At 38.1% G+C, this 20605-nt stretch overlaps 1 protein-coding gene across 3 annotated transcripts in view; it reads right to left on the reverse strand.

The window, feature by feature from the left end:
- SH3RF1 (SH3 domain containing ring finger 1) overlaps positions 1 to 20605 on the reverse strand; it is an 84033-nt gene that overhangs the window by 55137 nt on the left and 8291 nt on the right. For 2 of the 3 annotated variants that reach the window (XR_007168148.2, XM_048076229.2), the window contains exon 3: positions 12443 to 12529. The exons of the other annotated variant lie outside the window; for it this stretch is intronic. Coding sequence is in view for 1 of the 2 variants with exons in the window: in XM_048076229.2 (XP_047932186.1) it covers positions 12443 to 12529 (87 nt within the window). In the remaining variant the exon portion in view is untranslated. The remainder of the gene's footprint in view (positions 1 to 12442; positions 12530 to 20605) is intronic. 3 annotated transcript variants of the gene reach the window in all.

A 20605-nucleotide genomic window follows, 5' to 3' on the forward strand; every position in this document is an offset into this window, starting at 1 on the left:
CTTTTCAAATACAACCCACATTAAAAACCAGTAATGTGACAGAGTCAGGTCTTCACAGTTAGTGAATGCTGATCTGAGAGTGCCTGCAGAACTTTACATTACCCCTCTGAACTACCATACCATCTCTAATTACACGATCACTATTTTAACTTTTAGACAAGAGACTGTTACATTCTTATCATTGATCAGTTGTCTTAAGTCTCCACCAGCCCTGAATACCAAATCTTTAGTTTACCTTTCTAAGGTTTTAATTATGCTAAGCAAAATGAAGTTGTTTATAAACATTCAAAAATGCTTCACTGAGATGAGGGAGTGATGTAACTTTCATTTTACACACGGACGTGAAAAGGTTAACAATCTTAACTCCTCGTTCCTTTTGGCTCTTTTGTTCTGTTCCTTTCTCTTCTGTGTCCTGGGAAGGAGAGCTGGAAACTGTACAGTGCTTCAGTGACTCATAAGACAGGTACCAGCAATGCTAAAACACACAAACACTTGTCCGTATAGGAAACTATTGCACCCTATTGAATTGATTCCATGTTACTAATTAACATTGAAATTTGTTTGACAACAAAGTCTGGGGAAATGGAAGACATCATGTAGCCACTACTTTAAAGAGAATACCCAAAGTACTTACTCCACAGGCTCCTGATGAACCAAATGATATTATATCTGCAGGTAAACAGGAGGAACATTTTTCCTCTCCAAATATTCGTACACCAAAAAGTGAGGAGAGCAGTATTCATCAAGAATGCTTGCGATAGCATTTTGATGGGTCCCACACTAAGCAGCACTATCCTATCAACCTTTAAAAGTCAGTGGTTGTCCATGGTGAACCAGTTGTTAGAGTCAGTCTTCTCTGATAGGCAAATGAGGCAAATGTATTGGCTTCTGTAGGAAAACAGTCTCCTTTCCTGCGTTTCTCATTTGCAGCCTTTCCCTGGCCCTGCAGCCCGAGCAGACCAGCTAAATTACAGCTTAAACAACCTTGCAGAAGGAGGGAAGAAGGTTTACAAGCAACCATGTGATTAAAGTAACTCAAACACAAGTTTTTATAACAAAGCATCATTTATATCCCATAAATGCTCATAGATTATAGAACTTGTCCCTTGCTTTAAGACCTATGATATCTATTCTCTCCTAACCTAAACACTATATTTAGTTAGCTGTAGCTAACCTCATATAAATACATCTGCCCCAGAACAAACTAGCTGCCATATTAACTTTTACCTACTTAAAATACTTCTTTTTTCTTAATCTGTACCCTTCCTCTCCCTGCCAAGATTCATTTTTCTCATGGGCAATCTCATTTTTTCCTTCCTCAAAATGTACAGAGCTCCACTCCCTAACACGGGCAACTGAGACTTGACTGAAATACAGGGATTAGCCTTACATGCCATTGTTACCTGTACTTGGTTAGTACAAACTCTGGCGTAACCTAAACTTTAAAGGCTGAACATAAAAAGCTAAAAACGGTTTAGCTGTGGTATACTTCCACAGTAATAAAAAAAACTGAAATGTACATTTTTCCCCTCATCCTCCATATTCTATTTGAAGGCAAAGATCATTGAAAAACTATGCTCCGCAAATGGATTTCCCAATATTCAGTAGTCAAAAAGAGCCAGAAATCTACTCAGCTAATATAAAAAAGCCCTTTTAAGTGGACCATTTAAATTCATTGTGCCAAATACTTTCCTATTCTGACTGAGTATTTTGAAGTCTGACTCATAGTTAGGATTACAGTATTTGAGACAGGCAGCTGAAAATGGAAAAGCTAATGCCCATCAGCCTAGCTATTTTCTATATAGTGTGTGTATATTTGCATTTCAAAGGATCCATGAATTAGAAATCAGCTGTCTCCAGATGTACAGTAGGACTCCTGTTACTTAAAAAAAAAAAAAAAGACAAATTATGTCAGGAAATCCAAGAAATACTAATCAGTATTTCAAAAACTATCTAATGCAATAGTTAATGACTATACTAAGATAACTTGTAAAAGGCTTTTTAAAAATCACAAGTGATGACTTAAAAATGCTCACACACATTTATACTTATGGCAATGCATACAGACTCATCCTGGAAATTGCTTGTTATTACGGTAGTAGTCAGAATCCCTGCTACAGCAGATTTTTTTCATTTATTACACTACTTCTTATGCAAAAAAGAAAAAAACCAAAAAAAACTATTTTTCTGTTTCGCAAAACATATGGGCAATGTCAGATTAGTTTAGAAGTCAGCCAGTGTTACCAGAAGTCAGACAGAACATTCATTTCTAGGGGAACGAGTGTTGGTACTCCTTCATATTTTTGCACAATCTATTTCTTCAGTAGCTTGACAATAAAAGCAGAACAGAAGCTTTCTGCAATAGAGACCTACTATGTTATTTGAATACGAAGCATGTTTTGGCCAGAGTCAAAAAAGGGACTCTTAATACATGAGTTAGAAGATGCACAATTCTCTACTCTGATCTCTCAAAGCACGTAGTCTGATGCATTAGAAAAACAAATTTACTCAGCTGAAATTTAACTAACTTCCTCCTGCATAGGTGTAAGTTTTGCAGCCATGTAAAAAGCCTCGAGTCTCAGAAGGAAGCACTCTGAGAATGCTGAAGGTTAGAACGTGTTTTGTTTTCCCTGAATGGTTATTACAGGGAATATAGGCTCTTTAGAAGAAATATGTTTTCTGTTGGCCCTCATTTTTCCCAGCAGACAATAGCTGCTACTGTCCAGCGTTTAAATGACCTCTGCCCTGCCCTCCTACTTTGTTTCCCTTAGGAATGTCATTCATCCCTTTGTAACACATTGCAACTCATTATTGCCTTACTTTTTCCTGCCACTTTTGTTCAGGTCTTTAAAAGAGTACATATCTACTCTCTCAGCTGAAGGGGGGGGGGGGGGGAGGAAACCCTGGGGACCTCAGACAGTGCTTCCAGACAAATTTTCAAGTTGTACTACAATGTCATTGCAAAGTTTTTAACCATAAATTTACAAAAAGCAACCATAGTTAGTGACTTACTAAACTAACTCTAGACACAGTGACATATCACATTTAAATACAAAATTTAAGGCTATTCTTAAGGCTCTTGCAATATTTTTTCTTTGTTCCCACATTTTCATCAACATTTCATCACATATTAGCTCATAAAGGAAAAGGCAGTCATGTCCCCGCCAACCCTGAGTAACCTCCATGCATTCTTCACGTAATCACACTTTTCCTTAGGAACTTGAAGCTTGTTCAGTAGAGGCAATAACCTTTGCCTACACTAAGAGTTTCCACAACATATTTGCACTGTTGCAATTGCTTCTTCAGACACACTGAAACCGAAGGACAGAGGCAGACCTCCCACCTCCTTCACGCACTGATGCAGCTGAGCCACTATTAGCAAAGATTGAACTTTTTTTTTTTAAAATCACAGAGGTACGTTATGTTTCCTTGAAAATTTCTTTGAAAAATTACCTGAAAATAATTGTTTTTAAGAGTCAAAAATAAAAATGCCCTTCAATTTCCTCAGCTAGTATATAGTAATGGCATTTCCACAGCCTGCAATGTGGACTAACACAATTTTCCTTGACCACAGCTCTTTGCCTAAGAGTAGTGAAGATATTACCCTTACAATATAAAAATATACAAACATTACTGGAGCATGTCAGCTGCAAAAACTCAAAATTTTAACTCCATAGACCTTCTTCATATTAAAATATACCTTGGTAATCAAACCTAACTCTCAGAAATACATAAAGTGGGGATAGATGGATTAAAACCAGTTTTTGAACAATCCTTTGTAATAATAAGCACTACATGCAAACAGTTATGAATAACTTACTGTTACAAAAATGATACAAAAAATTATTATTAACAAGACAACAGTGTTCACATTAACAGCTACAACTAGGTTCAGTGAGAAAGGCACAATTTATATCTCTGCAGGAAAAAAAGGGGGGGGAGGTTGTCTAGGGGATGTAGACGAGAAGACTGAATAGTCAAGATTACAACTATCTACTGTGAACCAGCAACCCTGGAGGGAAAAATGTTTCTTCATTTCTTTTAGTTCACCGGATATTTCTCCCTGAGCCTGTGTTACATGCTAGCAAGAAAAATGAAGTCTTTGTTTCTCCTTTTCCTTTTATTTGTAGTTCTACAGTTCTAAAAGCCTGCAGTGTCGTGCCATGAAATCTGCCAGTGGAAAGAGTAAAACAAAATGTCAAATCATACACGCAGGGACGTACTGCCATGTCGCTTCAAACTCCTTGCTGTGGAAATCAGAGGCCTTTCGTACAAAAGGAGAGCTGGCGTGTTGAACACGGTATTTCACTCTTTATCCTTTTTCTTCTTTGCCGTTTGTTCTTGTCGTCCAATCCCATTTAATAACCTGGCTGACGGTTCCCACAGCAGAGGCACCAGGGAGTCGCACGGCCACGCTTGCCACGTCCTGCTGGCAAAGCTAATGGCGGCATCCAGAGCAGGCCGCAACCAGTGGGCAACAAATACCAGCGCCCCTCACAGGGGACCAACTCCCCTTCCTACACAAGGATCTGTACTACTGTCTCTAGGGGGAAAAAAATAATTCAAATGGCCTCCTACGTAATCCCCAAATTTGACATAAGAGCAGCTTTGAGCCTTCAGATGCAGCAAGGAAAAGCTATGGCCGCTTCAGAGGAGGAAGGCCCAGAGCTGCCACCGACCTGCTCCCCTGCAAGCTCTGGGTCCCCAGAGCCCTTCAGCGTCTTAACACTGCAACACAAAACATAACTCACTCTCTTCAAGGGCGTTGCTTTGTTTCAGATCAACACGAAGAGAGAAGGCTGTTGCAAAATTGCGGTCTTAAGTTTTATGTGCATATGTGAACATTTGGGATTAGGTGCAGGCAGGCATGAATGCCTGGAAACCAGTATAAATTATGTGTAGGAGGAAGGTTCAGGTGGTAATTATTCCCTCTCCTCCAACTAAAGATAATTCTGCCTAGCTAGTAAAAATTAAAATGTAGTCCTTCCAGCACGGTGATTAGGGAGCACTAAGTTCCTTTTAAATAATACTCCTTTTACAAGTGATATGGATTACATGTTGCAATTGCCCTTGATCAAAAATGAGTCTAAAGAAAAAAAAATAAATTTATTTTCAGATCAGGGTTTGCACAATCCTACACGTGAGGTAACATTCACAATCCATCAGACAAATGGTAATATTCATCTTATTTAGCATGATTTCTTCTCACTGAACTGCACTTATTTTTAGATTGTAAGAACTACAAACAATATAGTTTCCTCCTGAGAGAATCATGTCCGTGGGCAGAAGTAAAAATAAACTGTATTTTGTCAGTACACTTTACAGTAATTAACACATTGAAACTTCAAATAAGAACCATAAAACCAACCTACTTCATACCTGCCTGCTAGAAGTTCCCAACCTCAGTAACAAGTCTCCTTTTGAAGGACAAGACAATATTACAAGGCACACAGATCACAAACTGCACACTTTTTCCATGTTTCAACGTAGGCTAAACTGAAGAAAAAAATCAAATGCAGGTTTAACATTTTTAAATTCAAAAGCAAATTTACTTAAAAAAAAAAAGTCAAAGATAGGGATAGCTGAAAGTTTTCATTGAATACAAAAACTCCTGATTTTAGCAACTTAGAATTTACCTCAAGTAGCAGAGGAGCTTAAAAAACACTGCAGCTTTAAACAAAAATATTGAATGCCACAGCTCATGGTTTAAAAATTTGCCTAGAGCAATCCAAAACATTTGCTCCTATTCCTATCTTCAATATTTGAAGTAATTCATAATAGCATGAGATGCTAATAGTTAGACTTCAAATAAGAATAACAAAATCATTGAATTCTATCAGTCTCATTGTTACTAGCTGCGACAGGGCCTAACGTTTCTTCTGCTTTTTCCGATTGCTTGTGTAAGCAAAATGTGACAGCATCTTTAACATCATACTGAAACAAAGTGCAAATACTGACTTTTAGGAAAGATTATATAATTTTTACAACTAACACGACAGTGCATGCAATAGGTCATTTCAATTCTTTCCATTCTATTTAAGTATTTCTAAGTATTTCTGTATTTCAACTCCAGATTGCAGTAACTAACTACCCCAAAATCTGCATCTGGGGTGTAACAACCCCAAGCAGCGCTACAGGCTGGAAGATGAGTGACTGGAAAGCTGCCTGGCCGAGAAGGACCTGGGAGTATTGGTTGATAGTCGGCTGAATATGAGCCAGCAGTGTGCTCAGGTGGCCAAGAAGGCCAACAGCATCCTGGCTTGCATAAGAAGCAGTGTGGCCAGCAGGTCTAGGGAGGTGATTGTGCCCCTGTACTTGGCTCTGGTGAGGCTGCACCTTGAGTACTGTGTTCAGTTTTGGGCCCCTCGCTACAAGAAGGGCATGGAGGTGCTCGAGAGAGTCCAGAGAAGGGCAACGAAGCTGGTGAGGGGTCTGGAGAACAAGTCTTACGAGGAGCGGCTGAGGGAGCTGGGCTTGTTCAGCCTGGAGAAGAGGAGGCTCAGGGGCGACCTTATCGCTCTCTATAGGTACCTTAAAGGAGGCTGTAGAGAGGTGGGGGTTGGTCTATTCTCCCACGTGCCTGGTGACAGGACGAGGGGGAATGGGCTAAAGTTGCGCCAGGGGAGGTTTAGGTTGGATGTTAGGAAGAACTTCTTTACTGAAAGGGTTGTTAGGCATTGGAATGGGCTGCCCAGGGAGGTGGTTGAGTCGCCATCCCTGGAGGTCTTTAAAAGATGTTTAGATATAGCCCTTAGTGATATGGTTTAGTGGAGGACTTGTTAGTGTTAGGGCAGAGGTTGGACTAGATGATCTTGGAGGTCTCTTCCAACCTAGACGATTCTGTGATTCTGTGAAAACCAAGTACCCAGCTCTGTGGGTAAATCATCCTGATTAAATTAAAAATATCTAGCCTTTAAAAAAAAACAAAAAAACATGCCAATGAAAAAATCCTTTTTGTACACAAGTAGTAGCAAACTAGCTACTCCATGTTTGATTTTTTTTTCCTTTTGTTAACCTTTAAGGTAAAAGAAATACATATCTACCACGTGTGTTAGGAAACACTCATTACTAAGTTAAATTTGGACAGGTAAATTCTCAAAAAACAATAAATTAACCTGGCAGACAAGTGGAACTCCTTCGTATTATGTATTATAACTAAAGCTTTATGTTGAAACTTGGGTAACTATGTTTTCATGTACATCTATGTACACATCTATAAGGCACTAAATTCACTTTATGCTCTGTAGTGATTTATAGGTACTTGTCATATGACTGATTAAGGTTCTATCAATCTAAAGAGAGTAAAACAAAATACACGTATATCCAAGGTTTTAAAAACCCTGCTGCAAGATGACATATTGAAAGTCATTATGGACTACACGTGAAAAAGGCGAAAGACAAGACCGTATGCTAGCTTTAATTATAACTTTCTGAAGCGAATACTTAACCACATATATAAAGTGTATATAACTGTATATAAAGTGATATACATACCCCCAGCTAGAGTTAGAGAGAGACCACGTTCTGTTTACTGAATGTATAAAATAGTACTTAAGCATTAATAAAGTCATCCACAAACACAGCACACTATACAGTTAATCTAATTTATGCTAAAAACATCTGATTTATATTGCTATAATCTACAGGGGTTTTGTAACCAATTTTGCCAAGACTTGCACATGTTCTCTTAATACTCTGCTTGCCATTGGGAAATTTCTGTTCATTCTGTTTCATCAGTACAATGATTTCCATTTCAACCAGCATGTAGATACAATCGTTAAAAACTCATTTATGAGTAAGCAACAGTAATTTCTTGTGTTACAGAGTTCAAGAGCAAGATATATCATCTGAAAAATACCACACAATATTCTAGCATAAACACCATCAATATGCAGTACTTCCACATTTGAGATTTCTTATCTATTACACCCACAAAGAAGATCTAAAAGTGCTAGGAACAAAATGTTTTATAAGTATACAAATTATACACGTTCATTTCATTAAGAACAGAATGAGATACGCAGGGATTTCTGAATGGCATATTCAATAGAAAACAGATTTATTCCACTTGCTTCTTGAAGAAGTATTTTAAAAACTCAAATTAAGGCTCACAATGTAATTAGAAAAAAATCATGTACCGAAATAACAGTACTACCTCTACTTGCTACTCCTAGTGATCTTGCTTTAGCAATGCAAGTCTATTGCAATCAGTAATTTTCAATTTCAGTAACAGCTACCTCCTTATGTAAAACTGTACTATAAAGAACTTCTGGTATTGCAATAATTTCCTTATTAATTAAATATTTAGCACAAAGGAAAGCACATTTCATGTATTTAATAAACGAAATTAATTGATTTTAGCAAGCTCTCTATAGAATTCTGAAATTGAGAGATTTAACTGTATAAGCTAAAGAAAGGTACTATTTCTTTTTCATGGCACCTGGATTCTTGCTTATTACCAGGAAAAATGATAGGTCAGAAATAACCAAGTTCAGTAATCAAGACTAAAAAGTGACATCATTCCAGTATCTAAATGCAGCAGCAGATTTCTGCACACACATACACACACCCCTGCAATCTTATGTACAAAGTAAATAAGCAGTGAATAAAACTTTTTAAAAGAGCACGAGAGTGCAAAAAAGTGTTAAATTCATTTTGCATTTGAAGAACTGAAGATTATTTCACTGTCTCTGGAAGACATCTACAGCATCTGAGATGTTACTGCCTCTATTTTCTACTCCACTTTGCTGAAGATTATTGCCCATTTGACAAGGACAACAGGGAAAGAAAAAAAACACACATATGCTAGCTCGTCAGCAGGCACAGTTCATAACCTGCAGATTAGCCTAAACTGACTTTGTCAGTAACCTTCAGCAGAAGGCAGGAGTGATAACAGTTTAAATTGCCTCAGATAAACCTGTCAAAGATCATGAATCAGCTCACCAGAGAGACTGATTTGCCCAATGTCATATATTCAATTTAAGAGCTGGAACTTAGCAGTATCTGTGTTAGTCTTAACTACAAGATACTGCTCATTAACACATTTTACTATTGAGGGCAAAAAATGAAGTTTCTGAATTCACCCTGTACTTTTCAGGTTTTTATAAGTGATTCCCACTTTTCTTTTCCATAATGTATAACTCTGCCAAAAATACAAAAAGCTAGAAAACTCCACAGCTTATGTAGAACACTACCTCTTGCAAAACCAGATTTTTACCTAATTCACAGACTGCTGTATTTTCATATGGCTGGGCTAGGAAGCAACCTTGACAGTATGAATCTGAATTGCTGTACTATTAGATTCACTCTAAAGACATCATACAAGGTCATCTCATACAGCATATTCAATTGGAGTTGATCATTTTTCCCCAAAGCAATACATTTCTTTTGCCTTTCTTTTCAAAAATATGAGTCAATCAGCAAAGGAAAGAAAACTGAGAAACAGAACCCAAAAAAGAAGCAATAACCTTAGCAGAAAATAAACAGAGCTAAGCTGTACAGCTACCCTCAAAGTTTCCTGGACACAGCAATGGCCACAGATTGACTTTGCTTGGTATTTCTCTTTTCACCTGCCCACAAAATCAAATTTTTTTTTTGTTTTCTGATAAACAGACAAAACTACCTTATTTCATGACATAATATTTTGTGACTTGCCCCCCAAATAAACCACATTTATTCAGTAGTCGTACTTGACCTTACCACAGTAAAAGTATATTGCAGATAATGATTCATCTATATTGCTCATCTCAAACAGCGAAAGAAGACTAGAAGAACGAACTGTATAAAGTTCCCAACCACTACAGAAGGATCCCACAAGTCCATAAAACCAAAAGTATGGAAGAAAACTGCTGAGACAGTAGGAAATAAAAAGTTTGGAGGACAGATAATGTATTAAGAGGTACCTCGTATTTAACATTGGTTCAACACATAGATATACCAATATTTATGAATGTATGGATACACTGACTACTGCCTGTGACTATACTGATAGCGTTGCTGTGTTTGCACATTCACACACTGAAGTGAATACAGCTTTTTAATACAACCTGTCATTTGTCTGCAAGGAAATAATGGGCTTCAATCATAACTCTGAAAACACCACCTTATTTTCACAGCTTGCTATAGCTACCGCAGTTGACAGTGAGATAAACTACTCCGATAAAGTTTTAGCAGAGAAGGAAAGTTGCATACTACTCAGTTTTTGAAATGCATCCTGATTACAGGACTTGTGAATCAGATTCATTCCAATTTTCTTTGCTCCGTTCAAATATGCTTGTTCACAACTATGACTAGGAAGGAGAAATCATCAACAGGGAAAAAAATAACAGGAAAAAATGGCTAGTGTTAAAAGAAGATATATTCCTAAGTGAAACTAACAGAATTTCTTGTCCCTCTCCTCCCTGAAACTTAGCGATACTTGCAACATCTCTTTTAGAAAGAAATACAGCTTACTATGATGTATCCACCAAGTGAATTGCTAGTAAGAAAATAGCAATTCTTAATTGGTAATACTTTACCGTGCCTTTTAAACAGTTGTGTACAGTACCTGTACACTGAAAGTATTCTTCAGTATCTTTACTCTACTTAAAGAAAACAGGAAATATTTGTCACAGCAGAAATTAATGCTTTTCTAATCTTACTGTTGAAGTCACACATTTTTAAGAGACACATATAAGATGTAACAGACCTGGAATCTTGATGGATCTGTCGGCTCCTTCATTTTCATACCACCTAGGACTGCAATATAATCTGTTGTTTTAGGTTCCTTCATCTACATCTTAATTTATAAATGAGACTATTCCATTCAAAATTGAGAAGGCAATACACAGTTGATCACTGCCAAACCCCAGAATAATTTCAGGGCAGGAATTGCAGAATAGCTCATAATTCATTTCCCGGTAATTTTCCAAGCCATCTCCAAGTCAGAAATGTTACTAAAAAAACACTTTCTACACTAGGAAAATTAACTATGTTATAAAGAATCTCAAAACATACCTATGTTTTTTTTTGTTTACCTCATACTGAAAACTCCTTTGCCCCGTTTGTCCAACACTCAGTGTGCAGCAGCAGTTAAAAGGTACTCATTGTCCAAAGCTAAAGACTATTTCCTCTGTCAACAGGGCATGAACAGAGATCTCTATTTCACCCAAATGTATTTTCTTAACTGCTTCTTAAAATAAAAAGGCAGGAAAATTTCAGCACAAAGATAACCTTAGGTCTAACAGTAGCATCAAAACGCAATGACCCCCCTATTTTTAAAACCATGATTAACAAGAACAGGAAAATCTGAGGAAATTTGTTATTTTGCTTGAAGATTTGTATTTTCCCTTCTACTTCTACTTCCCCTAAGCTCTCAAAGCTTCTGGCGCAACAGATTTTGTTTTCAAGGGATTTCTCCCTCACATGATTTGTAAGGAAGCTGAATACCAACAGTAGCATGGGGCTGCTTCTTTGCCAGTGAGTACTTAATCTCACATTATATTACGTAACATTATTATCCTGTGTGGATTTTTCTTAAAGTTTACATAAAAATACAACATTTTAGGTCAATTTTGAACACCGAAACTCAAAGTCACTGTTGAATGCAGTGTCGATCAGATAATAGAAGTTAGCTTACAAAATTAAGGCAGTAAGGTGATTGGAGGCAATTCTTGTTCACTCAATCAAAATGCTGGCACCTCTTTTTCTTCCTCCTTCAATTTGAGTTAATCAGACTGATTTTCATTTGGGAAATCAGCTTGTTTTCTTAAAACGGTGCCCTCTAAAGTCATCAGCATGTTTTTAAGAAGGAAAGAATACAAACAAATAAAAACCTTTAAAAAAACAACAAAAATACGTTTCTCACTGTAAATGAAAACCTTAACATAAAAGTGATTTGATTACATTTGACCTAATATATAGAGATATATACACACACATATAAACCAGCAAAGTACTCCGCCTACAGAGGATCTTTAGCTAAGGCTGTTCTGTGCTGTTGCACCTGATTTTAAGTTTTTCTGTTTACAAACCTCCATTTTACCTTTGAGAAACTAAGAAAAAGTATACCACCCCTCATGATGATTCAGAGGCATTTTTCATCAAACAATACTAAATATATCAGGTCTTCTTGGATCAGAAATATATAGCAGCCCTCCTTTTCCAGGTAGCCCCTGTACATGTTGGTTTTTGTTTGTTCTTTTACTGATCTTTTGGAATGGAATAAATGAGATTTGTTCTTTGGGGCATGACCTAAAGAGAGGGTGGGGAGTCCTTACAACTCTCCAGCCTAGAGGTAGGGGGGTAGCACCCACCCCAAGAAGCAGAAGCCAACGGGTCTACAGGTCCTCAAATTGAAGATAAAAGATCACTGTATTCTGGCAAGTACGCAAGTCACTGAAATCCTGGGTGGGCTTCTGTTGTCGTTTGAAGTGCTCAGAGAACCCAATTTGACGTAGCCTACCTGAGCTCTGAGGAAAAGGCTGCAACAGCAGGTTTCTGTGGCACCACGGCGTGTGCGATAAACATCTGTCTGCTGCAGAGGACGCGCCTAAAATTAGTTTCAGAAAATAGCATTTAAATTAAGATCTCCCACCAATAGTTCTTGTGGGAAGCATATTGAATTTTAACAAAAGCAAGTGTGGGGCCAGGCTTACATTAATTGAGCCTTATCGTTAAATCTACTACTATTAACTCTATGCTAACAAAGGCTTTACTGCTTATTAACAGCTTTTTCTCATCTCAGCAATGTATTAAATGAAGAGAGAGATGCACAGCTAACTTTTACTGTCAAAGTGCTAGAGGCTACATTTAGTTTTTGATAGTCGCAGCAGTATCGACATAATGTGGTGGCACGCTTCACTCGGTGTTATCTTTATGAACTGAAATATCCAGGCACTAAAACCACAGAGGAAAATGCCGGTGGATCAGCTTCGCGTTTAGTGCCCATTCGAGGATAACTCACTTTAGAGAAGTTTCCAGCATGACTTCACTGACAGCAAGAATTTATCCTCCTAATATTGGCACTCTTGGTCTAAACAGCATGTAAAGCAGAGTGGTGATGCAAGCTGGACTCCAGTGGGTTTTTTCAGCACCCCCACTGCCCCAAAAAAAGAGAAAACAGCCCGGGTCATACACTGCTAATAACCTTGGCAGCACACTCCTCTGCTTCTACCACTGCCAATACTAATGAAACAAAACTAGGCGCAAGAGATTTCTTAGAAACTTGGTGTTAATGCAGCCTGGCTGGAACGATCAGTAATGCTTGTACTAATTATCCCTGAGTAGATTAGACCACAGAGTGCCAAGCCAGCCCAACAGCCTTTTCTGTGCATGCTCTGCTTGGTGACCACGCTTCTCAGTTCAGAGTGATAGGAAAAGGTTGACACCAACACAAACAGGAACGAGTTTGGTAAGACAATCACCACTGTAGCACCTTGAAGACAAGAGCGATTAAGAAAATAAGATCAAGCAATACTTCAAAGTAATGTACATTAAAAGAAAAAAAATCAAACAATACATAAGAAGTATGTATATGAGACAAACTGAAATACACCCATCAAAATCCCAATTTTGCTTTTTATTTGAAACGATGCAAATTACTCTATTGCATAGAGTAAATGAAGAATACGAAAAAGAGAACAAAGGGATGATCTCTACAAAACAGCAGTTCAGTTTTCTAGTGCCAGCCCTTTATACAGCATATTACAGGGGTTTTTATGGCGTCATATGCATGTGTAAAGCAGGAGAGTTACACTTCATCTAGAGCAGAAAGGTGAGTATGCACTTCTAGTTCTCAGTAATACTACATTTGTACAGCCTCTGTTGTTCCCTTGCCTAGGAGGTAGAAGACCGTGGTTCTATTTTGCTTTTCTAAAAAGGACACAAAAGAATATTATAGTATTATATGGCTTAGTGATTCATTTTAAATACAGATTCATTACTTAGGGTTTCAAACAGTTTGCATGACAACCTAAAACTTGGAAAACTTACTTATTTTTTCTACCACCTAGAAAGAAGATTAATCACTAATTTCTTATAAGGAAAAAAATTGAATTGGAAAGAGCAAAAGGCTAGATACACTGTACAAGGTCGTATGAAAAACTGAGGTCCACATGTATCTCAATGCAATTTGCAGGTTATTATTTTTAAAGGAATAAAATTACACTAAAATTACTATTTTTGCTGTTTTTCTTTCAAAATCAATAATTCTCATGAGATGATAGAGATGTAGCTATTCAAAGTTATATGTGCTTCTAAAACTGCCTTTTTTTAAGGTGAATTAACTAGTGAAAAAAATCTTAATTTATGCTTCCAGAAATATTAGTTTCTTTAAAGAAAAATATGCTTCGACATATGAAAGTTTATTTCAAGAGATACTATTTTCTCCTTAGAAACAGAAGTCAGTAACAAACTATTTTCTCCTGAATTAATCTCACCTTTACATTAGAGAGGAAAATGAGAAAATTCTCACAGCTAAATCAACATAAACAACAAGTGATGCATCCCCATTTGATAGTCAAAAATTAGGGGAAAATTACACCTCAAGACATACTTAATTTTGTCCTTTCTAGACAAAATATAAGATCAGAATCATTTCATCTCCCTCCCTACCCCACCCCCCCCCCCCCCCCCCCCCCAAAAAAAAAAAGGCTATTTCCATACAGACTGTCAATTGTACCTGCAATCCTTTCTCCTTCACCCAGGAAGGAGAAGGATTCATGCACTCACGAGGATGTGGAGACCTCAGGTTCAGCTCCTCTTCTCCCCAGGACAATTGTACAAACTACTGTGAGCGTGCATCTCACCACGGATTTCCCTTAACCTCTCTTACAGCACTGAAAGGAACAACAAAACAATTCTCTGGCTTAACGACCCAAGCGCTCGCTTGGGATGCGGACAGTTGGGTTTTAATCCTTTTTCCAGTGGATGTTTTATTTTCCCAGAGTGGAACAACTTCAGCTGCAAAAAGAGACACTGAAAGTCCACGTAACTAAGCTACTACGATCACCAGCATAAATCTTCATGGGAAGTTAAATACCGAACCAAAGATTGAATTACCTTGATTAAGGTGATTCATTTAAGGCAGATTTAATGCTTACTGACACAATGACAAAACAGAAAAAACACAGGACTTCCATATCCACTCCTGCTTGTTCCAGTGCCTTTTAAAAACACTGCATGCAGAGAAAAACAAAAAGCATAGAGATAAATGCAAAGTATTTATTACCCCTAGACCTGAATGGCTAGCCAGTGTTTGTAGGTCCTTGCTGGCTAACCTCCAGAAGTTGTCTTAGAAAGACAAAATGAGAATGTAATACACTGTTTACCAAGAACATGCATAAAAATCACGATTCCCTGAGAACAACTCGACCGAACAGCAGCACGCATACCTTACACTTGCTAGGCTTAGCCAGCAAGCCCCGCGCTCTCTGGAGCTTTCTCTGTTGCCTTTCTGGTTCATGCTCACCACTGCTCTTCCCCCCCCCCCCCCCCCCCCCCCCCCCCCCCAGATAAATCTTTTCTTTTCTCCCTCAGGCACTAATCAATGACCCAGCCCTGGTATCTTTATGGTCAGTTTTACCAGTCCTCATAGGGTATTTTCCCCCGTTCCGGACTTACTAGGCTGATCAGCATTGCCTGAGCAGCAGCTGCTATTGTTTCAGCTACCACAGAAACTCTAAGACCAGCATCCCTTTAGTGAAGGATATCTACTACGTTTGTTAATTTTTACCAGATCTGTTTTCATGGAAGCCATTAACACTCCTCTGTATTCCAACAGTATAATTTCCAATGTATATTTTAATAACAAAGTTCAATACTGCCTTTATAATTCACAAGGTCTTGTAGCTAGAGAAAAAAAAATACAGCAAGTATTTATGTAAGACCACTTCGGACAGATTTCTTCTAATAAACTTAGTATGCTGAATAGAAGGGGAAAAAAACTGCAAAATGAAAAGACTGCACAAACCAAATGCTATTTCATTCACAGAGCACTGCCTCTAAGACACCCAAATTCATTTACCTTAATAAAAATCAGCTTCCTTCTCTTAAAAAAAAAAAAAAGTGCGGTAACAAGTTTGGTAAAAGCTCAGGCTTTTCAGTCAATGAAGTCAGCGCGCTGTGACAGTGGCAATGCCACTTCCATATCAACCCTGTTAAGTGAAGAATTTGGTCTGCCTCCCAAGTCAGAAAGCCCCACTCTGTTACCAGTTTAATCCACTCTGCCTCCTTCCCCAAAGTGAAAGGATGATACAAAAGACTAAGGAAACATGGAAGGAGGGTGAAAGAAAGCACTACCAAATCAGAAGTCAGAAACGAGCTTTTATTATTATTATTATTATTGAAAGTCTCTTTGAAAATCCTTGAAAATCTCTTGAAAATCTCCTTGAAAATCTCTTCTAAAAACAAACAAAAAAGTTATGCTAATCCAGTCAATTCCTCGGATACTAGTCCACCTCTTCCTGTATTCTCTCCTATAATCACTGAATGAAGAATTGAAATTTGTGGTTTTATTAGCCCTATAAGAACTGTGAGAACAGTTTATTACTAATACAATTGCTATTTTTCTTAACCTTGTGAAGAATCTCGAAGTGCTTTAGAGACATGTTAAGTAATCCTCACAGCCCTATCAATCGCAGCTCATACAGGAAGTTCTTCAACCATTTTGAAACTGAAATATTCTAAATGTCATAGCAGATGACACAATATATCAAAATTAAGAATACATGGTATTTTAAAATTTAAATACACATATGTGAAATATAGATGACGTGAGTCAACACAATTCTTCTTGTTCTCACCTACTCAACTCTTCTATAGCAGCTTTTCTATTTTGATGCTCTTCAAAACCTTCCTCAAACGTCAGACCACCTCTTCAAACTTCTGTTCTCCAGCACTCTCTCCTCACCAGGTCTCTAGTTCAATTCCAGTGAGCAAAGAGCCATTTGCTTGATCCAGTTTCCTCCTCCTTTATTTTTCTCAAACATGCTGATCGTTGTATTCTCAATCTACTGCTACAGCTTTCCTTTCATCATAATTCACAATCACTCCACCCCATTATACTTGATCTTTCTGGTCTTTATCACCCATCACCACTGAAATTTCTGCACTTACCAGTCATCTCCTCCCCAAAGCCTTCCCCCATTTTTTCAATGAGATGAGTGATTGCCTTCATGCCTCACATTCCCTGTGTGCTTAGCTCTTATGCTACGCTCTCCAAGTGCAAGTTCACCCTTGGCATCTCCCAGCCCTGGCTTGCACCCCACATCCACTTCCTCTGCTGCTACTTCCACGCTGTGTGAACATGTCTGGCATGGATGCTACAGTGAGGCTGACTTCTTACACTGTAAACTGTTGTGCTTTTTTTTTTGCCCCCTTCCTCTGGCTCTACTACCTCAGCAAGCTTGTTCAAGAGATGGGCACAGCTGAAGTTCAACACGCTTAGAAGAGCCAGAACTGAACAGAAGTAACGTGCAGGCTGCAGTGCTACCCAATACCACAGATCTGCATTAATGCTTTTAAAATCCTGGTCCATGGAACTGATTGTCTGAAAGATTTTCAAAGATAGCTTGTAAAACAACCACAAAGAAGCTTTCAATTTGCATATGCACAAAGGCAATGAAACAAACTATTATTTTTGTTTACCCCATTCTACATTTCAAATATAACCTAATTTTATTGGGCTGTAAACCAGGAATGAAAGCACAGAAGAGAAAACTTCAGGTTTTTTTTTCCTCCTAACAAAATAAAAAGTGGTAATTCTTTCAACTTTTCCCTCTAGTTGTAGATAATGTAGTAGTGTGCCTTATACTCAATATAAGTCCAAATCATTATTTCCCAACCTTTCCAAATCCAGTGTAGATATTAACACTTATTTCTGGAAGACCTATATGTCTTCTGAAAGATTATCTATTCATCTACTTATTGACTATCCCTGCCCTGCTTAGACTGAAGATCTAAGAGGATTACAGAACCTGGTGGCATGGCTGAAGGCTTGTTAACTTAATAAGGCTATGGATTTAAAACTGTGTTAAATTAAACAGGTTTTGAAAATGGCTTAGCTCTGCCAGTGTGGATAAGGTTTAAGAGTCTCCTCTCAGATCTTTATCTTGCTCATGAAAAAGATGACCACATCAGTGCCCTGCTAGCTCACACATACAAACAAGTGAAGACCCATGACGAGTTAATTTTCTTGTAGCAAGCTCTGAGCTTCAGAATAAAAGCTTCATCTTTACTACAAGGCATGTTACCAAAGCACACTGAATTCATCCTTGCTGGATTTGTTTAAAATAAGCTTCTAGAATAGCTACGACCTATGTATGCCAAGACAGACTGTCGTCTGATTATCTCTCAATACTTTTCATCTCAACATTTAAATCAGTCAAAAGTGCCTCAGTTTTTCGATGATTTTTGATATAGATAAAATGCAGACTATAACGTAAAGAATTAAGAACATGCTCATGGAGAATAATTGAAGATACTTGTTTCAATTTATTCATTATCAATCCTCTCACACCTCTGTGCAAGACTACATTCCTTCTCTTTCATCCAGAGGCATGAAAGTTGGGTAGGAGTGGGTAATCTTAGTCTGTAACCAGAGATTTTCAAAAGCTTGTCTTGTAGAATTGCAGTTCACACAAGATAAAACAGTGCTTTAGTTCTTCAAAAAGCTTTTAATGTACATGTCTATTTTGAAAGTTCAGGTACTGAGAAAAGAAAGTCAGGAGACGTAACATATACATCTTTTCTTTATAAAAATGAGAACAGAATTACCTCACCTTATTGAAATGCCAGTGATATGAACAAAACTCATTAACAAAAACATACTGCAGACTTAAGGTTGTTGGGTTTGAGTGCTTCAGCTGTTATGAAATTCAATAGAACATTCACTGATGCCTACCTTTCATTTTTGAATGAAAATTTGAAGTTCTGTGCAACACTGGTGGCACTCAGTCACTTGTGAGATGAGGAGAATGATATCTGTATTAATTTTTAAGCACCATTCAAATGCTTGCCTTTGATCAAAATGCATTTATGATTAATAGCATACTTCTCAGCTAGAAATTGTAAAATGATACTTTGTACATTTACAAAAAAGTAAAAATGGACAACCTATATTCAGCTCTGAAGAATCATGCCGATGTGAAAGATGAAAAGAACAATTCAACCACATATCAGAACTTTTATTTCAAAAGCAAAAAAAAAGAACACTACACCCACAAATTTACACCATATTTCTAATTATATGTGGAAGGCATAATATATCAGCCCCGTTTCACACAAAATTACTGTGTGAAAGAAACCGCACAAACATGCGGCAAAGACAATAGTGTACCCATTTTGAGAAGAGACATTCTCATGAGTTCTGTTTCTTATACTTAAGAGTTTAAGTGCTTACAATGTAGATGGAAAGAAAATTAATCAAGGGCTAAATGAGGTAGGCATGCAGACCTAGACAAGAAATTCCATTACTTAAAATTCTGAACAGTTCTTACTCCTATGCTACAGAAACTTGACTTTGGATCATAAAATCACATGCTTGAGTGTCACAAGAAATGTCAAATGAGTGGCAGTCATGAGCTTCTAAGGGTACACGGGTAAATGATTTCCACAATGGATTGCTCATATGTGCCAAAGCTCATTTTCAGATATCTAGCAGGCTCAGATTCCTACACACTTCGGCAATGGTGTCTGTTTTTTCCCTTCAACTGCAGAGCCCAAACAAGTACATGTACCATGCAGACTGACTTGTCTTTCACGGGCAGAAAGTACACCTCGTGTTCATTACTATAACCAGGAAGCCAGAGAGATGCCCTAGAGAGCTGTGCAAACCGAAAGGAGTATGTCCTTAGCTCTTGCCCAGTCTAATCCCCTCCCAGCAACATCTAATGTTTCACAGCTTAACTCATAGAAGAGACACAGCAGAATGTAAGTTAGTTTGTAAGTGAGAACCCCTAAGAAAATTGAAGCTGATTATGTGGATGCTCTAGAAGAGCATCTTCCCGAGTCCTGACAACTTCCTATCATTTAAGAGGATTCAGAAGAGGAAGAAAAGGCTTAACAGTTTGCCTCTGCGCTGACCAAAACCAGCTAGGGGCTTCAAGCCCAAGCTGTGTACAGCCCTGGCAATATCGATGGGATGAGGACCTGCACGGACCTCAGTGCAGCAAGGCTCTAACTAGGACCAGCCCCGCTGTCCGACAATCAAACAGCTGACTGCTGCCATCTCCCCCTCTGTACCGAAATCTTGTTTGTACAGACAGCGCTATGCCCAAGAGACTTCTGTCAAGACATAATCTTCAACTGCCAGCACTGCCGGGCCAGCATTTGATAGATCGGTAACCAAAAGAGAACAAAGGACTTCTAAAATAAGATTACTATTGCCTCCTTGCCTTAAGGCTTCAGTTCCGGACCGCAGACATCGAAGTATAACTGAAGTCCACCAATTACACAAAACTGCAGCACAGCACTCGTAAAGCAGGCATGTCATCTCTAAGAAGCTATCTTTGAAGCTCTTCTGTCAGACAGGTTTTCTTTTTCCCTCTCAAATCTATAGGAAGGTGGAAATCTATAAATAACACGCGCTACATCGCCATTCTTCAGTATTCTGAACACATGCCAGAGC

The sequence above is a fragment of the Anser cygnoides genome, chromosome 4 (genome assembly GCF_040182565.1).
Source record: "Anser cygnoides isolate HZ-2024a breed goose chromosome 4, Taihu_goose_T2T_genome, whole genome shotgun sequence".
NCBI classification, from domain to species: Eukaryota; Metazoa; Chordata; class Aves; order Anseriformes; family Anatidae; genus Anser; species Anser cygnoides.